The sequence below is a fragment of the Cyprinodon variegatus genome, unplaced genomic scaffold (genome assembly GCF_000732505.1).
Source record: "Cyprinodon variegatus isolate N-32 unplaced genomic scaffold, C_variegatus-1.0 Scaffold302, whole genome shotgun sequence".
Classification (NCBI taxonomy): Eukaryota; Metazoa; Chordata; class Actinopteri; order Cyprinodontiformes; family Cyprinodontidae; genus Cyprinodon; species Cyprinodon variegatus.
The window spans coordinates 77,416-102,722 of record NW_015150755.1 but is presented as its reverse complement, the minus strand read 5'-3'; the positions used below and the strand labels follow the sequence as shown (position 1 = coordinate 102,722).

The following is a 25,307-nucleotide window of genomic DNA, read 5'->3' as shown; positions in this document are numbered from 1 at the left end:
TTTTACAGCACCAGGGGATCAAGGTTTGAATTTGCATCAGTCAGTTGGCATCATAATGCTTTCATATTTTTTATGGTCTTTAAAAAAAAAGTAAATATACAGAAAATATTTGATAAATAACTCATCTGGACAGTTATCTACAACACCAGTCTCTTGCCTTTTGTAAAATTAACTTAAGGAGTAAATCTGTTCTTATATATATTATTAAAACTACAATGAATATTCTTTGTTATTAAGATACTTAAGGCCAGACTGAAAACGTCTTTTCTGGAAAGGCATTCTATCAGTTGCATATTTAATTTTAAATAGCTTTGAGGACTAAAAAAAAAAAGGATCTAAAAATGACTGACTTTGCCATAAGATAATTGTTTTCGCCCTTAATTTGAGTAAATAAATAAGGTGATGTAATAATGGAATTAATACTTTTGTTGCGATCTTAGCTGTTTAAATAATTTAGGAAGCACACCAGATGTCCATGATAGTAACCAGAACAAATTGACTAAGAGCAAAAATAACCTTTTTGCAGAGTTGAGATGAAACATCATCAATGGGGGAACCTGAGAACTTTAGATGATCAATAACTCCATATAAAAAAAGAAAAGAGCACATGTTTAAATTGGTAGAAAGTAGGAAACCCAAAGACTTTAATTAAAGGATCAAAACCCATAGATCTCACAAGAGTCAGTCACAAAAAAGCGTGCATGTTTATACCCTCTGATAGTGATTAATCAAGTCTTAGAATATGTGAAATTACCTCTATAGCTTGGAATTTTTTTAATTCTGTTCAGCTTTTTGATACATACATTTAGCCATTATAGTGTTGTTCCTAAGCCAATGCTTTTCTTTAACTGGTGTAGGTTTTTACTGAGCCACTTCATCTAGTACAGTTTTGCATCTGAAGTAAAAATAGATGCTCAGCCCCTTGGCTTGAAAAACATAATAAGAAATTTACGGCCAAAAATCTGGAAAAACAATTTTGCATAGGAAGTGCATCATGCCAGATCTTGAAAAATACATTAAAACAACAATATAACATTAGATTAAGTACAGCGTGTGTTGAGGTTTTGTATTATTTTCAGTTAGAAAGTGTTAGCTGGGGCCAATGGCCTTGTTGAGGCTAGCTGCAGAAGGGAAGAAGATGCTTGTTTTGCATCTTTTGACCCTGTTGACCACAGCCTCATGCCAGAGGGGAGAGTCTGAAACAGATTTTAAAGAGCGGGAAGTTATCTGCCATTTACCCTCTTTGCAGAGTGAATGATATGCCACATCCTCCCCTGGTCCTTGATGGTGGCAAAAGGAAACAACATTTACGTATTCATGCCATAATTTATTTTTTGACCATGGGATCCTACATACGAGTGTACCACATCAGATTCAAGAAACTTTCTTAACTTCAGATAACTTCATAAATAATCCCCTTAAAAGGGATGCAATCCACCTGAGCCTAAGTGACCTCGAGTTCACTGGAATTGCAAATCTGCAAAGTTCTGACCCTGATTATTCCATATAAGACTACAACTTCTTCCGCGTCTCAGATGGTGTTTATTCACAAAAATGTCAATAATAGACCAGTTTGGAGGATGAGGATCTGCCGATTGAGAGCAGAGCAGCTGAGCTTCTTCATAATGTTATGAACCAACTGTGGCTGTCTAACAAATGAGAAACCTGTTTACAGCCAAAGAACAGCTGCGATTTGTCTAATGTTTTTGTTTAACGACCAGAAGGGTCAAGAAAAAGTCAATTGGCCTCTGTAAAGCAAAACAAAAATGCTATTACATAAAGGATTTAAAAATGCAAGTTTTAAAACAAAATGGGATATTCTTTTTAAATGTATGATTAGGAAAGGTATTTATAATCAGATTTATGATTTTTGGTTTTTAAATCTTAATTTAGAAATAGGATGATAGTGTTTAGTAATGGATTAATAAATACAACTTAAAAACCCTCTTTAATAATTCAAATAAAGATGTGCAATTAGAAAACTCGTTTCCAATTGGAGTTCAACTTACATGATTTAACTGTTAAATTTGAAATGACTGGAATAACAGTGTTTCTCTAGGTCCTCCATACCACTTTAGGTCTTGGGCAATGATGGGTGACAGGGAGAGGGTGTTGCTGTAATTTTGATGGTGGAGGTTTTGAAGCAGCCTGGCACATGACATGTCCGTAGTAAGGTATCAGAAATGTCTGTGAATATCGGAGACATCTAATCAGCACAGTTCCTTGGGGTGTGTGGGGAAGCACAGACTGGCCTAGCTGCTTTGCAGGTCTTCTGCCTCTTAAACAGTCTGTCTAAATTGGAGATTGCAAGAGCCAACTCTGATGAGAGAGGACAAGGGGTGATACTGCGAGAAGGAGTCATGGGGGATGGTGACTAATAGACTATCAAACTGGCAGTAGAAATGGTTCATCTCATTTGCAAGGATAGAGTCATTGTTGGAGTGGGGGATTTAGGTTTGTAGTTTGAGATCTGTCTGAATTAGGGAAGCATTTTTAACATTTGGGGACATTAACATTTAACATTATGGGAGTGTGACCTAATGGTTAGGGAATTGCGCTTGTTATCCAGAGGTTCCGAGTTCAAGCCCTGCTCCCATATACTGACACTCTCTGTCCCTGAGCAAAGACCTTTACCCCACACTGCTTTACAAGGGGATGGGTTAAATACAGAGAGTTCATTTCGTTGCTCTGTACTTGTGACAGTGTATTGACAATAAAAGCTGGGGAGAAAAAGGAAGAATTTGTATGCTACTAGAAACATTCAAATGTACATTTTTTATACTGAGGTTCAATGCCCACTCTGCCAACTGGAAGAAGAAGCTTCCAAGTACCAACGCAGAAGAATCCTCTAGATCAGGGGTCACCAACCTTTTTAAGGCCGGGGGCTACAGTACTTCATAGCAACTGAGTCATAGAAAGAGCCACCAATACTGACCTATGAACTGAAGGGCTCAGTGTTAACTTTAACTTCATACATAGTAAGCATGTTATTATGCATTTGACACCTAATTTTCTTAATTATATTGACATTTTGAAGTCTCTATAAATGCTTAAATGCTCTGTATGTTTAAAATGATCCGTTCATCAATCCATTTTCTGTCACGCTTATCCGAAGTGGGGTTGCGAGGGGTGCTGGTGCTTGATTAAAATTATAAATTGCTCTATAAATGATTTAAAAACAGCAACAGAATAAAAAAAAATTCCAGCCTAATCCCAGCCTAATTTGAAATGACTGGTTTGCTTTTTCAGTGTTTCTCTAGGTCCTCCATACCACTTCAGGTCTTGGGCAATGATCCCTAATCCCTAATCCCAGCAAACAGTGCCAATTCCCTACACCTTTTTACACTGATGTATTGATTTGTGGTACGACTCACTAGGGCTGGGCGATAATTCAATAACGATATATATTGATCGATAGACATGTGGCGCAATAGAAAAAAAGAGAGTCGATAAAAGTTCGATAAAAAAGAAACGCAGTTTTCCTTCCTTCTCATTGTAGCCTAGCATGTAGGTTTATGCTGGTCACTGCTTCCTCCCAACCAATCACAATTGCGGACCCAGGCACGTCGTCACAAAGCGCCGCCCTCTCAAACCACAACACAGAGCACATGAAGATGCAGCAAGGAGAGGCGGAGGAAATTGTTTCAAAGAAGGGTTTTTGTAGTTCGGCAGTTTGGCAGTATTTCGGTCATGGCAAGTCGGACAAAAAACAAACCACTGTCATCTGTAAAATGTGTAGGGAACCAGTGAAAATGAAGTCTGATAACACAACCAACTTTTTTTTTTTTATCATCTCCACCGCTCACACCCGCAGGAGTACGAGCTGTGTAGGCCCCGGCGCGGCTCTCCTCTGAGGAATCTTCGGGAATTTCGGGAAAATATATATATATATATTTTCAGTTCTGGGCAGTTTCCCACGTAGTTCTAACAATTGAGAGAAAAATGCTGAGGGTCCAGCAACTTCAAAGTTATAACTCAGGTTAAAGCAGGAAACTAAGCTGAACCAGGTTCAGGTCCATTTATTTATTTGTTATATTTATTTTGGTCACTTTTCTGGTCACTTTAGTTTATTCTGAGTTATGTTATATTTCATAGCATATCTCAGGTCTCTTAAGTTATTTTTTCTTTAAAACAATTCTGTTATGGTTAAAAAAGTTGGTTAAATAAAGATTTAATTCGAAGTCTGTGTTTGTGTTTTTTATTAAAATTAAATCATTTAGCAATATTATAAAAAGTCCAGGCAGAGCTGCACATAAAATATGGTTTCAAATCTTTTCAATAATTATCGATATCGATCAATATGAATTTTTTTTATCGATAAGCTTTTTTTCTATATCGCCCAGCCCTACGACTCACCCCCTTGATCATTAGGGAGAGGAATGCAAGGGTGAGAAATGTTTTAATATTGTGTGCACCTTAGTTTATAATTCAAATTTGGTTATGAAACCTTTTTCTTTATGCATATTTACAGCTCAGCAGAGCAAGCATATATTACTCTGCAGTTTTATACCATGCAAAGTGAATCTACGACTAAAGCTTTATATGAAATGACATTAAAGGACAGAGAGGAGTGGCTTTCTGGCTTTAACTCCCCTGATTGACCATCCATGTTGCTAATTTACCCTTTTCTCTAAACTGTGAATAGCCTGACGGATACTTCAGAGATAGTGTAAAGACCCAAACATTTTAATGCCAAGTTTCTTTTTAATAAAACGCCACTTTTGGAAGTCAGAGATTCAGGCTCTTTTCTTTGCTTGAAAAATATTTTTAAATAAAACTTCAGAGCCCTACCTATCCAAAGACAAAACAAAACAACTTTTAAATACATTTATACTCTGTTTTCCTGCCCTGTTTCTATAAAATGTCTTTGATAGCTGAAAAAAATAGTAGAGTAATTTACTGTTTATTTGTAAGAGGCTGAGGAGTAAGAGGAGGAGAGAGATTAGAATGGACAGGATAAGGAAAAGGGGATTGAAGAGTATCAGGTGGAGAAGAAGAATGAAAGTTGAGCAGGAACCTAAAGAAAAAGAATTCCATGTAGAGATCTATTATCCAGGGATTGATTGAAAATAGATCTTTGCATAGCGTTATATTAACCTTTTTGACATCTGGGGATTGTAGTCCGACATGTGGCTTTTTAAAATCTGAAAACAGGGTGAAAGTGATAACATTCAGGGACATCTTGTATATAGGTTGTGTGAACTTATTCATTTGCTATGATTTTTAATGATACTATAAGCTATTAGTAAGTTAGATTTAGTCTTTATTTCTATCAAAAATGCATACATATCTGTACTTGTAGTTGTTGAAAAAATTTTTTTACTGGAAACAAACTGTTTAAATTATAATCATGAATCTTGTCATGGTTTAAAGCCTCACCAAACTAAGCAGCCAGGCTGAAATTTCAACCCCAGCCTGCCCCTGTCTGCTTCAGTCCTTTCTAAACGCCCAGTCAGCCTCAGAGGAAAGCCTGCTAACACTGAGCCTGTATTTACCTGAGATTTTTTCCTGTTTAAAGAGTTTTTTTCTCTCTCCACTTTCATGCATTCATGCTTACTAAGAGATTGCTGCAGAGTCAACCACCCAATGCAAGTGAATGTCTGCTATCGCTACATGCTCATCCATGAGGAGGAAATCCAGCAAAGCCAATGACTGGATGCAATCAGCAAACATTTAATCAAGTTGTCTGAACAATTTGATTGGGTTGTCCCTGCAACGTTCCCTGAGATGACGTGTTGTAAATTGGTGCTACGTATGTGAATACATTTAACTGGAATCAATCAAGTTAAACGGAATTTAATCGAATTGCCTTGAATTGAAAAATTTATTTCAGTAACAAGAAAACATGAAGAACAATGTTTAGTTTTGTCTTCTCCACAAACAGTGTCTTGTCTTGTGTTATCCTCGCTGCCCAGTGGCAAAATATAAAGACCAGTGATTGTAAATAAAGCAAACTCATGGGGGTGAGAAAAGTTTGCAGTTAACAATAACATATTTCAGATTTAAAAAGCATTGCTGGTAACTCACTGTCACATCAGTACGCAGCTTCTTCAGATTTAAAAGCAGATACCTCTCCTCTTGTGTCAAAGTCCACTCTGAACATTTGGATGCCAGCCAGCTGCTGTGCAGAGACCAGTATCTGTTTAGATAATTCAGTCACTATAAGGCAAAGAATAGTAGATGAATAAAGTATCTGATTATCTTCACCAATAGCTAAGGTCCATCCAGTTTGTTGCACATAAGTGAACATTGACATGAAATATTGCCAGCATAGCATATGGAATACTCTCGGTGAAGACGCATAATGGACCTGTCTCTCTTTCCTCTCCTGCGCCACTCTATAGTATAAAAGGAGTGACCAAAATGGTCACTAATTCCACTGAAAAGTAAAAAAGAAATCAACTTAAGTTGTTCCCTCTAATGTTTATTAGCTCCTCTCCAGTGACTAGAGCTACTGGGATCACAGCAGAGAAAGGCTTTAACACACAATAAAACAAAGGGCACCTAAAACCATGGCAGCTACGCACAGCGCCATATTGGATCTATGTCAAAACATTACATTCTAAACAGACAAGTCATGTAGTAAGACTCAGTAACCATTATGGTATCAAGACAACATGCATGTGTACTATAATCTCAAAACCAAGGGGATATGATAACTGTTTTTCTATGATATTTTAGTATTTAGGTGGACAATCATTTAACTCCAATACTACTCCTCCTTCAGATAATGTCTGCTAAGACTTAGATAAACACAACAGGTGGCAAAGCTCTCAAAAATCATTGACCTCTCAGATATCCAAGATGCTGTCAAAGAGGAATTCTATCATTCAATTCAATTTATTATAAGAGAAGGAATCTTCAATATCAGCGTTTTGTTCTTAAGCAACTTAACCCTTACCTGGCCAATTCTGACAGAAGGGGAAGAAACCGGGGCCTCTACATTCCTACATTCAAGAAAGATAGGCCCCAGTTTACCCAGAATCACCCCTTGCTAAAATAGCAAGCTGTGGACTATGGCACCATCTTTCGCCACTTCAGTCATTTTCATATAAGGGGTTGTTATATGTTACTGATATACACTCAATCATTATAAATAGGAAGCACAAAAAAGTGTTTTGCTTTGTTTGTATCTGCAATACTGCTGAATGTTGTTTAAAATGGGTTTATAAAAAAAAAAAACCTGAATGTTGGAACTGTAACCTATGTACAGTGGTAAGTTTACATTATCACTGCTGCTTACCTTTATCACGGCTGCACTTAAAAAAAAGAAAATGTCTTGAGAGCTGTACTGAAATTTCTTTTTATACACTGTGTGTACAAAATGACAAATCAAGTCTGTCTAAAGTCTAAATAAGCTTCAACGTGGGATTTGGTTTAGGTTTTGTTTTATGTGGAAATAGAAAAAAGGACGGCAATGAAGCAACAATAACAGGCCGGACATAAAGAGAAGCAGCAATCATGTCTCTGTAATCTGCACTATATTCAAAGCCAACAAGCTGGGTGAAGTCAGTAGAAAGACAGTCACGTGTGGTGCTATAATAAAAAGGTCATAACTGATCTAGGAGCATAAAAATAGCAAAGCAGACATGGTTGTTTATTAACTATGTTATGAAAGTTAAGTAGCTCATAAAGCATGCTATGAATATTTTACATCAGAATTTAGTTTCTGTTACAAAAATGAGGAAGCTGTTGCAGTCTTTTTTTTAATGCTAACTATGGAATAAGGAAGACTAAAGGCACCAAGATACTGACTTTTTCGCTGTTTGACAGAATGCTTTTTTCCCCTACTTCTATTATAGGTTGTATTATCTTTCAAATTCATGGTGTTTGTTGAAAAAAATCTTGTGCTATGGGGGAAAACCGTATAATCTTCACATGCTGAGATGTTGGCTGTCCTGAGATTTGCTGAGCATAGGTGATAATAATTCTTCGAACAGGTGCTGCACCGTAAGCCCTAAGGCTCGAGGAAGTGAGTGATTAGTGGCACTCCCCCAAGATGCATTGCGCAGCTGTATTAAAACCAAACTCTGCCTTTTTTATTCCCTCCAGGATTTAGTAAGTGGGCCAGTTGCCATCGCGACGCACTGGCACGATATTGCCAGGAAAAGCCATAATGGGTCTCTTGACGCAGTTTTCTCTGCTCCTGTGGAAGAACTTCACTCTCCGGAAGAGACAAAAGGTACACTTGTGCTCTCCAGCCGCCTTCTTTTTCTTTTCTACACGAATCAATGTGTATCTGCCAGAATTGGTCAGCAATAGGGGGAAAATGAGGATGTGGTCCAAGACTTGTGTTATCAAGGACAGCTAAGTTATTCATGGAGAGGAACGGTAATAGGCAGGGATTTACAACAAAAATTGTCTCTTATAGAAGTAAGCTATCTTTAACTCCCTCTCTAGAGAACGAGAACAATCTTATCTTAATACCAGCCAATTCAGAGTGTCACCTTCAATTTCTGATGATCTATCTCTTCTACCCGTTATGTCACATTGCTTGTATTTTACTTCTCACAAAGTCATTGTTAGGCCCAGTGGAAATGGATAGGGACTTTAAAAGGCTTCGTTTGAAGGGCAGAAAGTCTATCTTCTCACAGATCAGACATGCAATAGAAGGTTGCAAAACTATCAATAGAAAATCTGCAGTTTTTAATTAACTTTTTTTTGGTTACATATTTTATGATGTTTTCTTTGATGACAGTTTTTTTTCTTAATCAAACATCTAAATTAATGTGACATCAAGAATTTCGAAAATAATCTGACACAGGATATAAATATCCATTGTTCACTTGAAAATTGTACTGCTTTGAAGGCCTAGTTTGCTTATTAGAACTTTAAAAAGTCACAGTAAAGCAACTTAAAGGTTTGACTGTCTCAGTTAATTTCACTACAGGCCCTAACTTCGATTTCATCTGCCATGCAGCATTTTTTGATGCTGTTAAAGTCCTTTCTTTTCTTCAAAGGCATCCAACAAAGAAGCTTACAGAATACTTGTCTCTAAAAATATATCCTTACTTGAATAATTATTATCATTTGTTTAAAATTGGACATTAACAACAGAAAAAAAGTTTTATAAAAAAGAACAATCTGTGTGTCATGATCAGTTTAAGGAAACCCACATGCAGAGAAACCACTCAGAGAACACAGGGAAAAGTTTAACGGGTTTATTTGATGTAATGTAAACAGAGGTTGGATCTGAAACTCAGTAAACTGGTGAACCGAAACTGGAAAGTCTGAAGGGGAGATCACAGAGATAAGGTCAGGGACCGTGGGAAATGAGACTGTGGCTTGAATAATGCTGGAGAGGGACTCACGTTTGAGGGGGCTCTTGTCAATCCTTGAATCCAGTCTGTGTGTGATTATCCAGAGAAGAGGGAACTCGTTGGAGAGCAGACAGGTAGACTTACGTTGGACCCAGAGGAGTAATGGAGCAGACTGTCACTTGTATTTCTAATGGGGACTTGAATAGATCATGTGGAGGTTTTCCACTGCTCAGTGTAAACTCAGTATTACCTTTCAGGGGGAGAAGGTCTTGGTATCCAGTTTTCACAGGAAGGCTTCCTGCCGAAGAGCAAAGGCAAAAACACATAAGACTCAGAGAAACAAAGCTAGGTTATACTCAGCTAATCTCAGCTTGGCTAGAGTACCCAAAACTGGCAAACACTCTGGCGTCGAGGTAGTGACAGCCCACAGCTCAAATACTCCTCCAGTAATGAACCAAAGAGCCGCAGGTGTGCAGGGAGGCCCAATGAGGACAGGGCACCACCTAGTGGTGGAGAGAGAAGAAACACACAAACAACCCACACAAACTGGATTCCTAACACTGTGGAGCTATTATTGGTGAGTATCTTACCCACTGAGGATAAGGAAGCACATATGTATATAGGAGTAAAGATGTACTGACAGAGCACATTGTCTGTGTCCGAATGTCCGCCTAAATCCCTCAATCCCTACATAGAGCGGGACTATAAAGTGAACTTTATGGTGAACTCAGTTAACTTACCGTTTGGACAGATGATCACTACTTTTGCTCCCCGTTGGTCACGTCACTCCATCTCCCTGCTCAGTGCCTGCGCTGTCTGTTACAGTATGTGTCGCCGCTGTCAGGTAGAGACAGCCTATGGCAACAATTTCCCGGGCAGATATTGGAAGATGATTGGTAATTTTCAAGGCGCGTTGTTGGAAATTTCGAGTTCACTAATTTTTAATCCACTAGATGTTCCGACACTCATCTAAAAAGGCGTAACCACTATATATTGCCCTATATAGTGATTAGGGCAAAAAACTGGTTAAGAAATTATAAAAATTACCAACGTATGAAATGGTGGGGGGCTGAAATGCCAAGCACCTGGGTAAAACTCACATTTTTTCTTAATTCAATCAGAAAAGCACACATGATGAGAAGAAGGTCCTGTTTTTTTTTTTAAGGTTAATTTTCTTCAGTTCAAGAGAGAGAAAGGATTGCATTTACATTTGCTCTGCCCTCAAACGAACTGTCAATATTGCACTCTACAGTTGCCTTTGATTTCAATTGAAACATTTCATCTTGTCAATTCAGAGTTACCTAAGTATTACAACAGCCTTTGAAGCATCCAAAGAGGAAGTTCAGGAATCTAGAGTGACTTACTTGGTTTTTCAGGCTGGTGTTGTTGTTACAGAGATCTGCAAGGTGTTGTTTAATTTATTGTGTGAGGCGATACAAGACACACATCCACACAATTTTTTTTGTTGTTTTTTTTGTCAGGGGACTCAAGCATAGCAGTTTTTATCTGCTGTCTTTTTTAGGAGTATATGAAAAAATGAGAAACTTAGTAATATCAATGCACATTCATAGCAGCTGAGAACAGAGTTAGAATTTTATGGCTTTTGTTAATCTAACAGTTTAATAGCAAAACAGATGGGTATTTTTTTTCATGGGATAAAAACACGGGACACCTTTCTACAATGATGTACATACTGTATAATTAGACAGTTGTGGCTTCATGCTCAGATCGTCTGGTATTTAGCCGACGTCAACATGAAAAATTATTATTAGGATAAACCACTGGGAGTTAGCAAGGACAATGGTGCTTGTGGTGGGCTTGTGGAGGTTAATGACCAATTATATGAATGCCTCACCAGGCATTTTAGGATTTTATAACAGGCATGAAACTGATTTTTATGGTCCGGTATTCAGCATAATTTCTTAGGAGATTATCTATTCACAAAGACTCTTGTGTCCAATGGAATAATGCTGAGGGGAGCCTGACACTGAGAAAGTCTCGGGGATGTGCAATCACTGTCCAATCCTCGTAAGTTTGTAATACATTTGGATAAGGTTTGCTCTCAGCAGATCTGCAGTGACACATATCGACTAGATGGAATCAGATACCTGAAACAGAATTGACTAGTTTGTAATTTTCATCATTCTTATTAATATTCAGAATTTCAGCACATTTTACCCCAATTTTGTTTACTTATCAGGAAAAGAGCAGTTTTCATCTCATATTAATTTCAATGATATCTTCAGTAAAATGAACAAATTAACGATCAACTTCATTTCAGAGAAGCCAATAAAATTACATATTCAACGTATTGAATAGCTATGCAAAACTTAAATATATATCTAAATTATGTATCAGTTATGCATGACATAACTGACTGAAAATGACACATATAATTTATAATTTTATGTACAATTTAGTAATTATATCTCAACAGTGGTGGGAAAAAGTGAAAAGTTTTTTGAACTTACCCCTTTTTTATCCATCTGACTGGTCTAACCAGGTCACCTCACCTTAAACAAAATGAAGACATAATACCACTGTAACAGCTCAAAGTTTCCTTTTTTAAATAAATAACTGAACTTTATTGATCTCACACTGGAGAAACTTAGCTCTGTGTTTAAACCATCCCCTTGGGTAGCAGTGGGCTGTAATTGTGCAGTGCCCGGGGAGGAGTATGAGATTAAGGGACTGGCTCGAGGACCCTGAGTAGCAACCTGTGGGGCTCGAACTCAGAACCTCAGGATTCCAAGCTCTATGCCCTAATCACTAGACCAACACCTCACCTTTTTGTGAGGTATTTCACCTCACGCAGCTAAAATTATTTTTGCCAATATCTTTTTGTTTTTACAAATTTTTTAGTATACATAACCATAGCAAAAATGGCAGTTTGCTCTTCTACAGCTACTCCCGCAAGTCACAGTTAGGTCAAATGGAGGCAAGGAGGATGTAGAGCAGGAGCAAGAACAAAAGAAAGAAGGAAATTCAATTCACACATTATGTGAGAAATCTATAGGGAACAAGATAGAAGAACTCCAAATCCTAACAAGTACCAAGAAAGAACATTAAGAATGTAGTTTTATGTGTTTTACTGAACATGGCTGTAGGATCATATGCAGGACTCCAGTCTTTCTTGGACAGTCCTTCTCAATGTATAAGGAGGCAGAGATTCAAAGAAGACAGGAAAAGTCAAATATGGTGTGCTGACAGTCACTGTCTTTATAACATATTCTCACACCTAACTTGTCAAATATTGATACTTGGTCAAACCATGCATTTCAGATAGTGGTGTGATAAAGCTACCCCTCTTCTCATAGATGGACATGCAGGCTGTGTGAAAGGTTGCAAACACTGTGCCGCATGATACGCTTTAGGGGGCTATGTATGGTAACATGTTTACTACTGGTTTAGGGGTTAGGGTAAGGGTAAGGCATGGGCTAGTGTTAGTTTCATAGTTGGCAGTTCATGTAAAATTTCCCCAAGTTGCAGAGACATAGACAGGTATAACGTATTGCAGGTTAACAAAGAACCCAAACGACTACCCATTCCTAAGGGGCAGAGCTGTTCGTCAGGTTCAATTTGCATGTTTTCTAACCCAAAACAAGGTTTTTCATTTTGGTCCACTCTATAAAGCCTCAAACTCAACGCTATTTCCAACATTTTGACTTGAAAAAGCTTCCTGGATGGGAAGCGAAACATCTTCAAACTTGGAAACAAAGTCCAGTGGATGCTTTTTTTTTACTTTTTTGGAATTCCCCAAGTTCTTGCTACAACCTTGCATGAGCCCTGCCATTCATGTATAATGAGCAGGGTATCCCTATTGCATCAAGTTTGACTGAGCATCATTGAGTTGTTGTAAGAAGGTCTTAGTCTTCATGTACCTCTGAAGTTTCACATCTGAGTACATCACTGCACTGAGAGTCCAGGACAGATCATGGCACCTTTACTAACTAAAGCTGTGTGCTAACGTTTGATCGCTCAAAACTTATTACGTCAGGGTTTTTTTTTTCCTCTTAAGAAACCTTTGGCACATCCATGCATTTATTTAATCTATGCATTTACCCAGCATTTTTAGAGATTTATAGTCACCTGCTAACATTGTAATATAGAGCTATGTGTAAAGCGCAGAGTTTGCTGTAAATTGGGTGTTTCAGAGCCTGGGGAATATACAGATAATAAAAATAAGGGGCCGAAAGAGGGAGAATCCTGTCTCTGAGTTTTTCCTCTGATGTTAACTTATCTACAGTATTAACACATAAAATTCCTTACCTTCATATACAATTTAATCTAGTACAGTGTTCAAAAGACAAATTCAGAAGCTGAGTGAAAATATATAAATGATAGAACTAATCTTTCATTTGACCAAATTCTTTGAGATTTTAGTAAATGGCCTATTTGATATCCATTGTTATAATTTGCGGTTGCTGAAGCTAATAGTGATATAACAACAGCTCGGAAAAAAAAAAAAAATGCAAAAGGGGTTTACAGTAACTAGGTAAGTTTCTCTTGGGTTTCAGGGGGGTTTTTCCTTTCAATTCCAAATGTTCTGCATTCCTTAATTATATATTCTGGCTCATATGTCATTTTAACTCCTGAAAACATCAAATCAATTTGTACATAAGTTTGTTTGGTCCTGAGGGGAAAGTTAAGCATTGAGGTCAACATTTGTGCTTTGTTGGTTTGACTCTCTACGCTAATCCCGGGTGTTAAAATAAAAACCTGACATGCCGCTTGGGACTCTGCCTGCAAGGTGGCAAGAAGTGGTTGTATCAACGGAAAGAAGTGGTTGACACTCTTTTTTTCAAGAGAGGATTGAGTGTGGCAACGAGATAAGGAGTGTGTGATAGCTTCAGTTTAGAGACTTACTGGCAGAAAATGCTCTCTAAATCTTGTGTTTGGAGTAATAGCCAGAGTAAACTGAGGAAAGCTGATGTAAAGTGATGAACTGAACTCAAACATCAACATGGAGCTGAAAACACGGATAAAAACATTTTCTTTTCTTCATTGTAACTTTCTGAACAGTTTCTGGTCAGGTTATTATTTAAGCTTAGTTGTTAGGAACTGAGATTGACTTTTAACATTTTACCTTCATGTGTATTTGGGTGCCTACATTTATGTTTCATGTTGCTGCAGATACAGTATACCTCAACCTCCCCACCACATTTTCTTTTCTATTCTTTTCTTTTCTATTCTATTGTATGGGCTCTGACTTTCTTTTAGATAAAGGGGGATTTATTGTTAACAGATGACAAAGTAAGGCAAATTACTATGGCCATAATGACTTTCCCATGTATTTTATAACGAAAGTATTTGCATAAAATGAAAATTATCTTTGTTGCAGGTGCGGCTGGTTATAGAGTTGGTATGGCCTCTTTTTCTATTCTTCATATTGGTAGCGGTGAGGTCTACCACCAAACCAGTTTACAAAGACCAATGTAAGTACAAGCCAAGGCTTATTCTATACAGAAAATGCCCAACATTGTGTTACTCTGTGTGAAATATTAATCAAAAACTATTACAAGTTTAATCAACATAATTTTTATATCATTATTATCCCTGCAGGGTTTGGTGTGTCTTTGTGGAGGGTTGGAGTATATACATATATATATATATATATATATATATATATATATATATATATATATATATATTTTTTTTTACAGCAGATGCACTGCATTCATGAAAACGATATTAGAATAATTTTTCATAATCTTTAGAAGGACTAAGCATTTAAATTTGGTGGATTTGAATATTTCAAGGATTGTAGTTTTAATGCTTTCAAACTCTGTGGTGACTGTGTTCATATTAGAGTCCTTGTAATACCAAACAAAAGGCTGTTTCTACCATTTTGGCACAAAATTAAGCTTCATTCCTCTATGGAGTGTACTCTGCAAGGCTTCCTCTTGTCAATAATCTTTTTTGCATTTTAGCGACAGGATCTCAAGGTAGAAACATGATCTCTCTTTTTGGGCGCAGGGCTGCATCCTTGAACTTTGCAAATTATGTCATTTTGTTTCTGTCCTTAAACTTTGACCTTCAGAATGCATTGAACACAGCTTGACACCTGGTTGTGAAACTGTCTGGGATGAGAGTCAGCATATTTGACAGAGGTCATGATTATTGACTCACAAAAGGTGGATTGTTGCATCTGTTTGGATGTCCTTTAAGCAGAGGAATTCAGTTATATATTAAAATATCTTATAGTTTGTTTATGAGCTATGAGATCAGATAAGATAAGATGATAAGATAAGATAGAACTTTATTGATCTCACAAAGTAGAAATTGACACGTGACATCAGCTATAATAAACAACAGGAGGTGCAAAAGAGGGAAAAGGTCAAGCTGGAATAAAAAACATACATATCTATATAGACAGATAGACAGACAGACAGACAGATATGGTGAATTTGTAATACAGCTTCAAGCAGGGGTCTCCTAAAATGTTGGGTATCATTGTTGGTGCATTTCCAGCCTGATAAGGTGAAGAAGGAGCTGAGCCAAAAAGTGAAGCACTCGATTCTCTTATCTGGTCACATTCTAGCTCGACATGTGATGCAAAGAAATGAATCATGAGTACAAGATTCTACATTCAAGTGGCTAAAATTAGTTTGGTGACTTGGCACAGTAATAAAAGATGAAGAGGAGCTCCATCATGAGTTTTGCGTAGACCAGGTGCTCTTTCATGTTCAAATGAGTCATTTGATATTGTTCAAACATTTTAATCAGGATATGTGGCCATCTCTCTTTGATTATTGTCAAGGCATACTTCACTAAAAGGAAAGTCTGAGTCAAACCCAGATTAGATAATAGTGTAAATAGGGATGTCTGGGTTTCCCTTTGGGACCTGGTGTCCTTGTGAATCAATTGGGGATCAAAAGAGGACAATAAAGGGATATAAACCACTTAGGTGGTGATAATACCATAAAAAAATGACTAAATATTGGTACTTTTTTGTGCTTGATAAAGGTGGTTTTGGTTGCACAAATATCAAGGTTTTTTTTTTCTTAGAAAAAATGTATGTTAAGAAAAACAATAGATTGTTTTGGATTGATTATATCTTAGACTTTTTATATGTTCAAATGAAGCTAATAAACAGATGTATATTTCATAGATCTTACACATTTTTGGGGCTTATTTTTATCCAACAATATGTCACACATATAGTTTGACTGTGAAGGAAAGCTTAGTGAAAGCTTATGTAAGCAAGTTTTTTTTAGGTCCCATCTTGAAAGCTTTAGTAAGTTTTTCTAGTTAGCTTCTTTAAAGATTTTGTAAGGAAGTTTTTTTTGTTAGCTGATTGAAAGCTTTTGTAAGAAGGTTTAATTAGTTACCTTATTAATAGAGTTGGTAAGCAAGTTTCGTTAGCTAGCATCTTGAAAGCTTTTGTAACCAAGTCTTGTTACTTAGCCTGATAAACATTATTGAAACATTTCAACACATCAATGAACACTTTGTTTCATTGCTCTAATAGACTATAATATATTGCATGTCAAGTTCAAAGCACATATTATTTTATCCATTGCTCCTACTAATATGATCGTACTTCACACCTAAATTTGCTAAGAAAAGTGACATACTGACAGTATCTGGTATCACTATGACAAGGCCTTTTATGATAGTCGTCAATAGATATTATTTTAGCTCAATCTTTACCCTTCAGTTAGATATGGTCAAAGAACGTGCATTCAAGTCTCTCTCTCTCTCTCTTTTTCCATAGGTCACTACCCAAACAAAGCAATGCCATCTGCCGGCATGCTGCCATGGCTTCAAGGTATGATATGCAACATCGACAACCCTTGTTTAAACCACCCACCTCCAGGGGAGACGCCAGGCCAAGTCAATAACTTCGACAACTCAATGTAAAGTCTGCAATAACACAAAACATAATGTCTCCATTAACGTGGTAGTACTGGTTTTATTTACATATTTTTTTCTCCTCTGTCTTCTCAATGTGCCAGAATTGCCGGAGTGTTGATAGAGCTACAGTCTGTTTTGGCAGACAGGTCTTTCCTCAGCGGGGTGCAGGTGCTGGTAGATGATGTTGACCAGTGGACTTCAGTCCTATCCAAAGTCAACCTCGGCAAACGTAAGGAGATTGGTAACCACAATAGCAATTAATTTCTTTTTTTTCCCATTTAATCTATGAATCTCTTTAGAGTTTAAATTCATGTTTTTTTTAAATCTCATATAAATTTAGAGGAAAGGCAGGAAAGTCAAAAAAAGGAGAATTTCCATTACTTTTTAGTGAACTGGGTGGGTCTCGGGTTCTAACAATTCTACCTCCAAGCTTGCCACACAGGGGAAACATATCTCAATAAGATAGCTGAACCAAACTTAGAGATTCATTGGACAATGGCTGAGTTTGCTCAGATGGCTATCAACTCTTCCGTCAATCGAAAAACACTTGAGGGTAATAAGGACAGTGCACAGTCCCCCCAAAGAAAAAGATAGAAAGACAAAAAGCTCTGCCATGCCTTTGTCAAACTGCACTCCATCAAGAAAAATATCCCCTTCATGCGGATGACAAGTTGGAGGATTTGTTATTCCCCTTTATCCCTTAAAAACAATGGTGTGTGATTATTTATGATGCAATTTGCTATGCAGACTGACAGATCGTTTGTCTTGATAAGCTGCTGCTTTGCATTAGGCTCATTTAGTCTGATGATATTCAGATTTTCATACTGCACCTAATTTGCAAAAAGCCAATAGAGAGAGGGAGGAAGGGAGGGCTCTGCTGTTCGACAAGTGGCTTGTGAGCCATTTGCATTTTGGGGTCGACGGTTTGTAATATACAAGATTAAATCCATCAAAGATCTAAGCCTGGACATAATTAATGGCACTTGCTGTCTGAGGTGAGAGCACAAAAGATCATTAAGAAGGAAAGGGAATGAAGTGCTATCAAAAACGCTAAAATGGCAAAGGTGATTGTGTCGTCTTTTCTTTTTTGTTTTGTAGTGACCATGGGCTGATTAAGAAGACCCAGGTGGTCATTTGTGCAAAGCATGTTCTGTTTCCCTGTCATCAAACCCTCCTGTAGTCATGAGGAGCATAATAATAGACATCAGTAGGACTCACAAGGTGAAAACTGTGTTTCCTATGATGTAATTAATTCCAGTCATTTCCACAATACATCTGTCATAATTGGACCTTTACCATCTGATCCACATAATTGACTGTGGTACCCATATCACAATTACAAAAGCTGTAATTTGATTATTTTATGTGGTCTCTTCATCATCAACCGCAAAAAAAGTTGGAGAAAATAGCATTGAGTTGAATTTGTAGGCACACAGAATTTGGACCCCCGCTGTGCTACATCATTGCTTATTTCAACGATGAGTGTAGCAATAATGGGATTTTAGGAAACTGGCTCAATGTTATGGCAGATAATCGATGGAAAATAGTTTGCTAATAGTCTGGAAAATACAAAGCATCAAGCGTGTCGGCTCTTTTGGCTTTTATATCCAGGTTATGCGTTCATCCATCTTGCAACTGATTTTTATACAACCTTAAAGAAGAGAGCATTATTTTCAGAGTAAAATAGTCAAAGTTTATGACTTACATTTGCTTAAATGGATAGTACACCACTTAAAGACCCATGGAATATCTACTTTGAGTTTTCAGATTTCTGCTTAGATTGTCCAGGTAGCACAAAGTCTGGAAGAAAAACAGGCCCACAGCATTATTGATCCTCTTCCTTGTTCCTTGAAGAGCATACTATATTTCTTGATGACATTTTCAAGTCTAAAGTTATCCCTGCCATTAAAATATCACCTTCAGTTTGTAAAGACAGGATATTATGTTATGATCTACCGTTCTGGAATTTTTGGTTCTGTTTAGTTTTCAGTCTGGGTTTTCAGTTAGGCTGATAGCATGTTTTTGAATTACTTATTAGTTTTACTATTCCTGTTTGGTTGTTTTTCAGTTCTCTCCAGTCCATTCTCCTATCCTCTAGTTTTCCACTTGCTCATTCTTTGTTTTTTCTAGTCACTGATATTATTTCCCTGTTGGTTCATTTAATTTCTTTTCTAGTTTCAGTTAAGCCCCGTTTACTCCATCTTGACCCTCCTCTTTCCCCTCAGCTGCTTCTGTCCACACCTGCTCCCAATTAGCTAATCACTCCATGCATTGCTTTCTCCCATATATACTCCTCCTCTGCAGTTCCTCATTGCTGGATGCTCTTCACTCCTAATGTGTGTTTCTCCCTGGCTTCCCCTAGTGTTGGTTCCCTGTTTATTATTTCTGGATTTGGGCCTCTTACCATCTACCTCTAAATTAAATCTGCAAGAAATCATATCAGCCTCTTCATTTCTGCATTTGGGTCCTCAACTAACTGCCACTAAACCTGACATATTAGGTATTAGGTTTCTATTATGAAAGGAAGAACCAATTCCTACAGATTATAACACTTAATGTAATTAATTTTTGTTTCTGTGATGTGGTTGTCATGACAATTCAGAAGAAAAAATGAGCTTTTTTTAAAGGTAGAAATCATCAAATATGTTTTTTGTTCCCTAGAATTATAACTTTTTAACCTCATGCATAACTTTGTCTAAAAATAATTAATAAATAACAATCTTTGTCTCTGTGACCCCCTCTTAGCGACCCTAAGAAGTGTCCTACAAGACAACGAAAGCTTTACCACCCATCTGATGGAGGATTTGTTGGTTCCACCAGATGTAGTCCAAAGCCTCATTGATGCTGAGATTCAGATCAGTTCTGTAAGTAGAATCCTCTAATAAGAACTGCAAACAGTAATGCTTTTCGTATCTTCGTGTGACAAAAGGAATTTAAATGCTGTTATACTCCTAAAATAACCAAATGTGCCATAAAACTACATGTTTCTAGCCTTCATGTTGAAATGTCCTGGCCAGTAGCAAGCCTTGGAACTTTTTTCTCTTGACATTCAGTCAAACTGTCATCTGGAATCATTTGGATTCGGTGTAGTTTCAATCATTTAGCTACTGTAATTTCTTATGAAAATAATGACAACCACAGAAATTAGCTTATTTAATCTAAATGTCTCTCACCTGATTGTTTTTTTGTATTAAATGTCAGATAAGCTGGAAAATTTAACATTTTTTTAATGAAAAAGGAGATTACATGCATTTAAAACCATCTTTGACATTGCCACCATGACCAGAGCTCTTTGATGGCTAGAGAGCCTTGAAACATGAAGCTGTAGAAGAAGGGTATGTGAAAGGGGGAAAGAGAATCTCATTTAATCAAGCAACACAGTGTAAATTAAAGTAATTTCTTTCTGTTGATTGTTTCATAGCCTTGTAATTTTAGAATTTTATTAACTGCATTTTTAGGGTATATTGCTCATTCTTCCATTAGAAGTTTGAGTTATTCTTTTAATTGTTTTTCTTACTTGCCTCATCTGGCAGTGTAGTACTCAAAATTATCTCAATGAGGAGCCAAATGGATTTACTTTTACATGGAGCATTATGGCTTTTGCTGTAATGCGGGGCTATATGTATATGTACATATATATATATATATATATATATTTTTTTTTTGGTAATATTTTGGGGAGAGGGGGGAGATTATTCTAAATACATTGAGCACAGAGACAGAAATGAAAGCACAGAGAAGAGAAAAAATTATTATGATAAAATATAAGATTAAATCCTACGCGTCTGCTTCTACATCTGCAAAGAAAAAGAATGAATGGAACAGACAAAAAGTATCAAAGGGACAAAGAAATTATGCATTTCTAACTACATTAGAAAGAAATATGCAAAGATCCCAACAATACCTAGCTGACCTATGACAGAATCCTGCAGCCTTTCCAGTCTGAACATCAGGCACCAAAACCTGAGCTGAAATCCAAAGGTCCAAGCAACCCTGGAAAAGTTAAAACTCTAGCCCTGTCATGTTGGGGTCTAATCGTCTAACCCACATGCAGAAACACTCAGAGACAGGGAAAAAGTTAGAAGATTTATTGACAATGTTTTCAGAGAAATATGAACGTCATCTTGGTTCGTCAGGCTGGTCACGGGAGGGAAGCAACTAGAGGAGGACAGATCGGTTAGAGAGGATCCAAGAAACTTGCTGCTAAACGGTGGCTTGAACTTATACCTTATGGGTCCAGAGGCTGGTCGGCAAGCTGAGGGCTGAGGGCAGAGGCGGAGACAGAGGCTGAGGCAGAGGGCAGACAGGCAGGTTCCAGGCAGCGAGAGTTTTCTCCAGGAATTGACTGGTTTCCAGGTTTGTCAGGTTCTGAGAGGCAGAAGAACACAGAGTCAGAGGGTTTCTCAAAAAATCAGGAAAAACAGATTAGATTAGGCTGGCTCAGGTTTGCTGGTACCATTACTGGTAAACACTCTGGCAGGGAAGTGTCAGCCTCCTCCTCCTTAAGAAGGCCTCTAGATGAGCAGATGGGAAACAGGTGTGTAGAAGTCAGCTAACGCCCTCAGGAGGAAGATCTCAGGTGCCCTCTGGTGGAGAAAGGTAGACAAGCCTCCAGATCCCAACAAGCCCAAGCACAGATCGACCCCAAAGACCCGAGCCTAACTTCGGTTAAGACCCAGACCAGATGGCCCACTCCACCAAGGGTGTAGAAACGTTTTTATGGCCATGTCCCATCTTAACCATCTGTACAGATGTTCTGCTTTAACAATATTTAATTTTAGTAATTTTACATATCCCACTAATAGATTATATGTCATCTTAATTTTAAATATCTTAGTACTGATTAAGAATCTTCTATCATAAGACTCCTCTGCCCCTAATGGAGATCAGAGGTGGTGTAGTGAAATCAGACCTTAAAAAGGACACATTTCTGCTGCATATGCCAACATATTTTTACGTTTGGTAGAATTATTTGATAGTAGTTGGTTTATGAGAAACAAGCTAGTTTTTTTTTTTTTTTTTTTATACTCTTTATTTAACATTTTTCATTACAATAAAACATACAACACACACAGAACTTGGGGCACTGATACTTAGATAAGTAGAAAGACAGAAACAAAATAATACATTACAAGATGATACACCTAGTTATGCTTCCTTGCTCTTGTAAGTCAGCCATTTAGACCAGCGTTTGTTGTATGAATGACCTTTCATACGTAAAAGATATGTCAGTTTTTCCATAGAGTGAATCTCCTCCACGACATCTCGCCAGTGGTCCAGCTGGGGTGGCAGTTTCTTTAGCCAAGACCGTGTAATTGCTTTTTTGCTTGCAATTGACAGAACTCTAAAAAGGTACTGATCTTCTTTTTGAAACACTTTTCCAGACATCAATCCCAGCAGAAAAATTCTAGGGTCATTGGGGATGACATACCCCAAAATTATCCCAGTTGTCTGACAGATTCCATCCCAGTAAGTTGCCAACTTTGGGCAGGACCAAAATACATGAGAGTGGTTGGCGTTCTGATGACCACACTGTCTCCAACATTGCTGTTCTTCTCCTCTATATCTACTAGTAATTTGAGGTGTAATAAAGTATCTGATTAAGCACTTCCATCCGAATTCCCTCCATCTTTTGGAACTAGTAGATGTCTGTTGTGTCACACACATTGAAAGCCAATCATCCTCTGTAATTATAACTCCCAATTCTCTTTCCCATTTAGACTTAATGTTTAAGGTGTTATTTCCATTATGTTCCTGCAACCCTTTATATAGTTTGGAAACAGTTTTACAAGGGAGGTGAGTATAAGCTTTCGTAAAAATGTTCACAATAGTATTACCTTCTGGAGGAACACCTTTTTTTATTTTCGTATTGTAAAAATGCCTTACCTGGAAATATTTAAATAAATCTCTGTTCTCAAGATTATACTCCCTTTTCAGTTGCTCAAATGTTTTGAAGGTGTTACCTTCTACAAACTGGCTCAAAGTCACAAGTCCTCTATATTTCCAGCCCAAAAAAGAAGAATCTAATGTCCCTGGCCGAAAGTTTGAGTTACAGGAGGGCCACATCAGGAGTCCAGTGACATCCGCTAATCTGTATCTATCAACCACTTCCTTCCAGATTAACAATGTGCCTTCAACTATACCATTCCCATTTTTGTCTGTGACTATTTTACCTCCCAGACGTGTTTGGGGTTGGGCCCCACCCTGCCTTAGTTCTATCTGTTTCCATCCAGTCTCCATTTCTGGGGAGCACCAGCAGACCATGAATCTCATCTGAGATGCATAATAGTATTCCCTCAGATTTGGAAGGGCCAGACCCCCCTGGTCCCTATTAATTTGGAGTATTTTAAATTTTATTCTTGGTCTGGTCCCGGACCAAATAAATCTGGAGATCAATCTGTCCCAGGCATGGAACTGTGCGTTAGATATTCTAATAGGCAATGACATAAAAAGATATAAAAATCTAGGAAGCAGGTTCATCCTCACTATTTCCATTCTAGCTGTGAAGTCCAACAATAACCTTGACCAGGCTGTCAAGTCTTTTTGTATGTTTTTAGTAAGGTTATCAAAGTTCAAACTAAATAACTCGTCCAAGTCTTGAGAAACAAACACTCCCAGGTACTTTAGCTTTTTGGCATCCCACTTAAGTCCATAGGTCTTTCTTATAAATTTACTAGGGGAGTAGTTAATTGCCAGGACCTGTGTTTTTGTGATGTTTAGACTGTAGCCCGATAATTGACCAAATTCAGTTAGAGCTGACATAACCCTAGGGAGCGTTATATCTGGGTTTTGGAGGTATGTGATTACATCATCTGCAAAAAGGGCAATTTTGTGTTCAGTATTTGCAAAACTAATTCCCTTTATCCCATTATCCTCCCTAATGGCCTGTGCCAAGGGTTCAATGAATATTGCAAAAAGCGTTGGGCTTAGACAACATCCCTGAAGGGTTCCTCTGTATAGTTGGAAGCTGTTTGTTAGGTGCCCATTGATTTTGACCCTGGCCTGTGGTTTATCATAAAGTGACTGCAAGCACCTAATAAACTGGTTATTAAAGCCTAGGCGTTCTAGTACTTTATATAGAAAGGTCCAGTTGACCCGATCAAAGGCCTTTTCTGCGTCTAAACTAATTAATGCGGCGTTGAGGCCCTGCTTTTTGGTTTGGTCTATGATGTGTAATGTTCGTCTTATGCTGTCATGAGTTTGTCGTCCTTTGATGAATCCCGTCTGGTCTTCGTGTATTAGGTCTGACAAGTAACACTCCATTCTCCGAGAAATTATTGATGTAAAAATTTTATAATCGACATTCAGAATTGAGATTGGGCGATATGATTCGCAGTATTCAACATTTTTCCCTTCTTTAGGGAGGACAGATATTACAGCCTCTCTCCAAGATGGTGGGATCTCAGCTCTGCTCAATGTCCAGTTCAAAGATTCAAGCAGGACAGGGGAAAGCTCCTTCCTGAATGTCTTGTACCATTCATTTGGAAATCCATCGCTGCCTGGGCACTTATTACTTTTCAATTGTCCAATAGCTGTATCTAATTTTTTCTGCGTAATGGGAGCAGATAGAGTTTTGTTTTGGATTAGACCAAGTGAAGGTAGATCCAAGGCTGCCAAATAATCATCAATAGCGGTTACATTAACTGGTCCTGGAGCAGAATATAGTGTTTTAAAGTAATTTTGAAAGGTCTTGTGTATTTTATCCATGTCATAGGTTAAGTTACCAGTTGATGGTTCTCTAATTTTGGTAATCGAATGCTTCAAATGGTGTTTACGAAGTTGTCTAGCTAAGATCCGTGTAGCTTTTGGGCCTGATTCATAAAATGTTTGTTTGCAGAATCGTAATTTTTCCTCAAGTTCTTCAAGTATCATATCATTTAAATTGTTTTTAGTTTTTGTTATTTGTTCTGAAATTCCTCCGTTATTAGTCATTTGCTGTTTTAATTCTAAATTCCTCAATATTTTTTCCAATTCATCGTATTTTAACCTTTTTATTTTTTTCAGATAAGCAGTTCTAGAAATTAGTCTCCCTCTCATTACTGCTTTGACAGTGTCCCAGACTAAGGTGGGATTTACCTGCCCATTACTATTGTCTTTTACACACTCCGTTATTTCTTTTCTAATCTCCTTTGTTGTGGTTTCATTATTAAGAATGCCTATATTTAGGCGCCATAATGTTGTTTTAGGCCT

General features: G+C 37.5%; 1 protein-coding gene across 1 annotated transcript in view; it reads left to right on the top strand.

Moving 5' to 3' along the window:
• LOC107090595 (ATP-binding cassette sub-family A member 7-like) overlaps nt 1-18,229 on the top strand; it is a 30,413-nt gene extending 12,184 nt beyond the window's left edge. Inside the window, exons 2-6 of the mRNA XM_015384059.1 lie at nt 8,053-8,182; nt 14,602-14,695; nt 16,978-17,119; nt 17,219-17,358; nt 18,216-18,229. Of these exons, the coding sequence (XP_015239545.1) occupies nt 8,117-8,182; nt 14,602-14,695; nt 16,978-17,119; nt 17,219-17,358; nt 18,216-18,229 (456 nt within the window). The 5' untranslated portion in view covers nt 8,053-8,116. The remainder of the gene's footprint in view (nt 1-8,052; nt 8,183-14,601; nt 14,696-16,977; nt 17,120-17,218; nt 17,359-18,215) is intronic.
• The last annotated feature ends 7,078 nt before the right edge of the window (nt 18,230-25,307 follow it).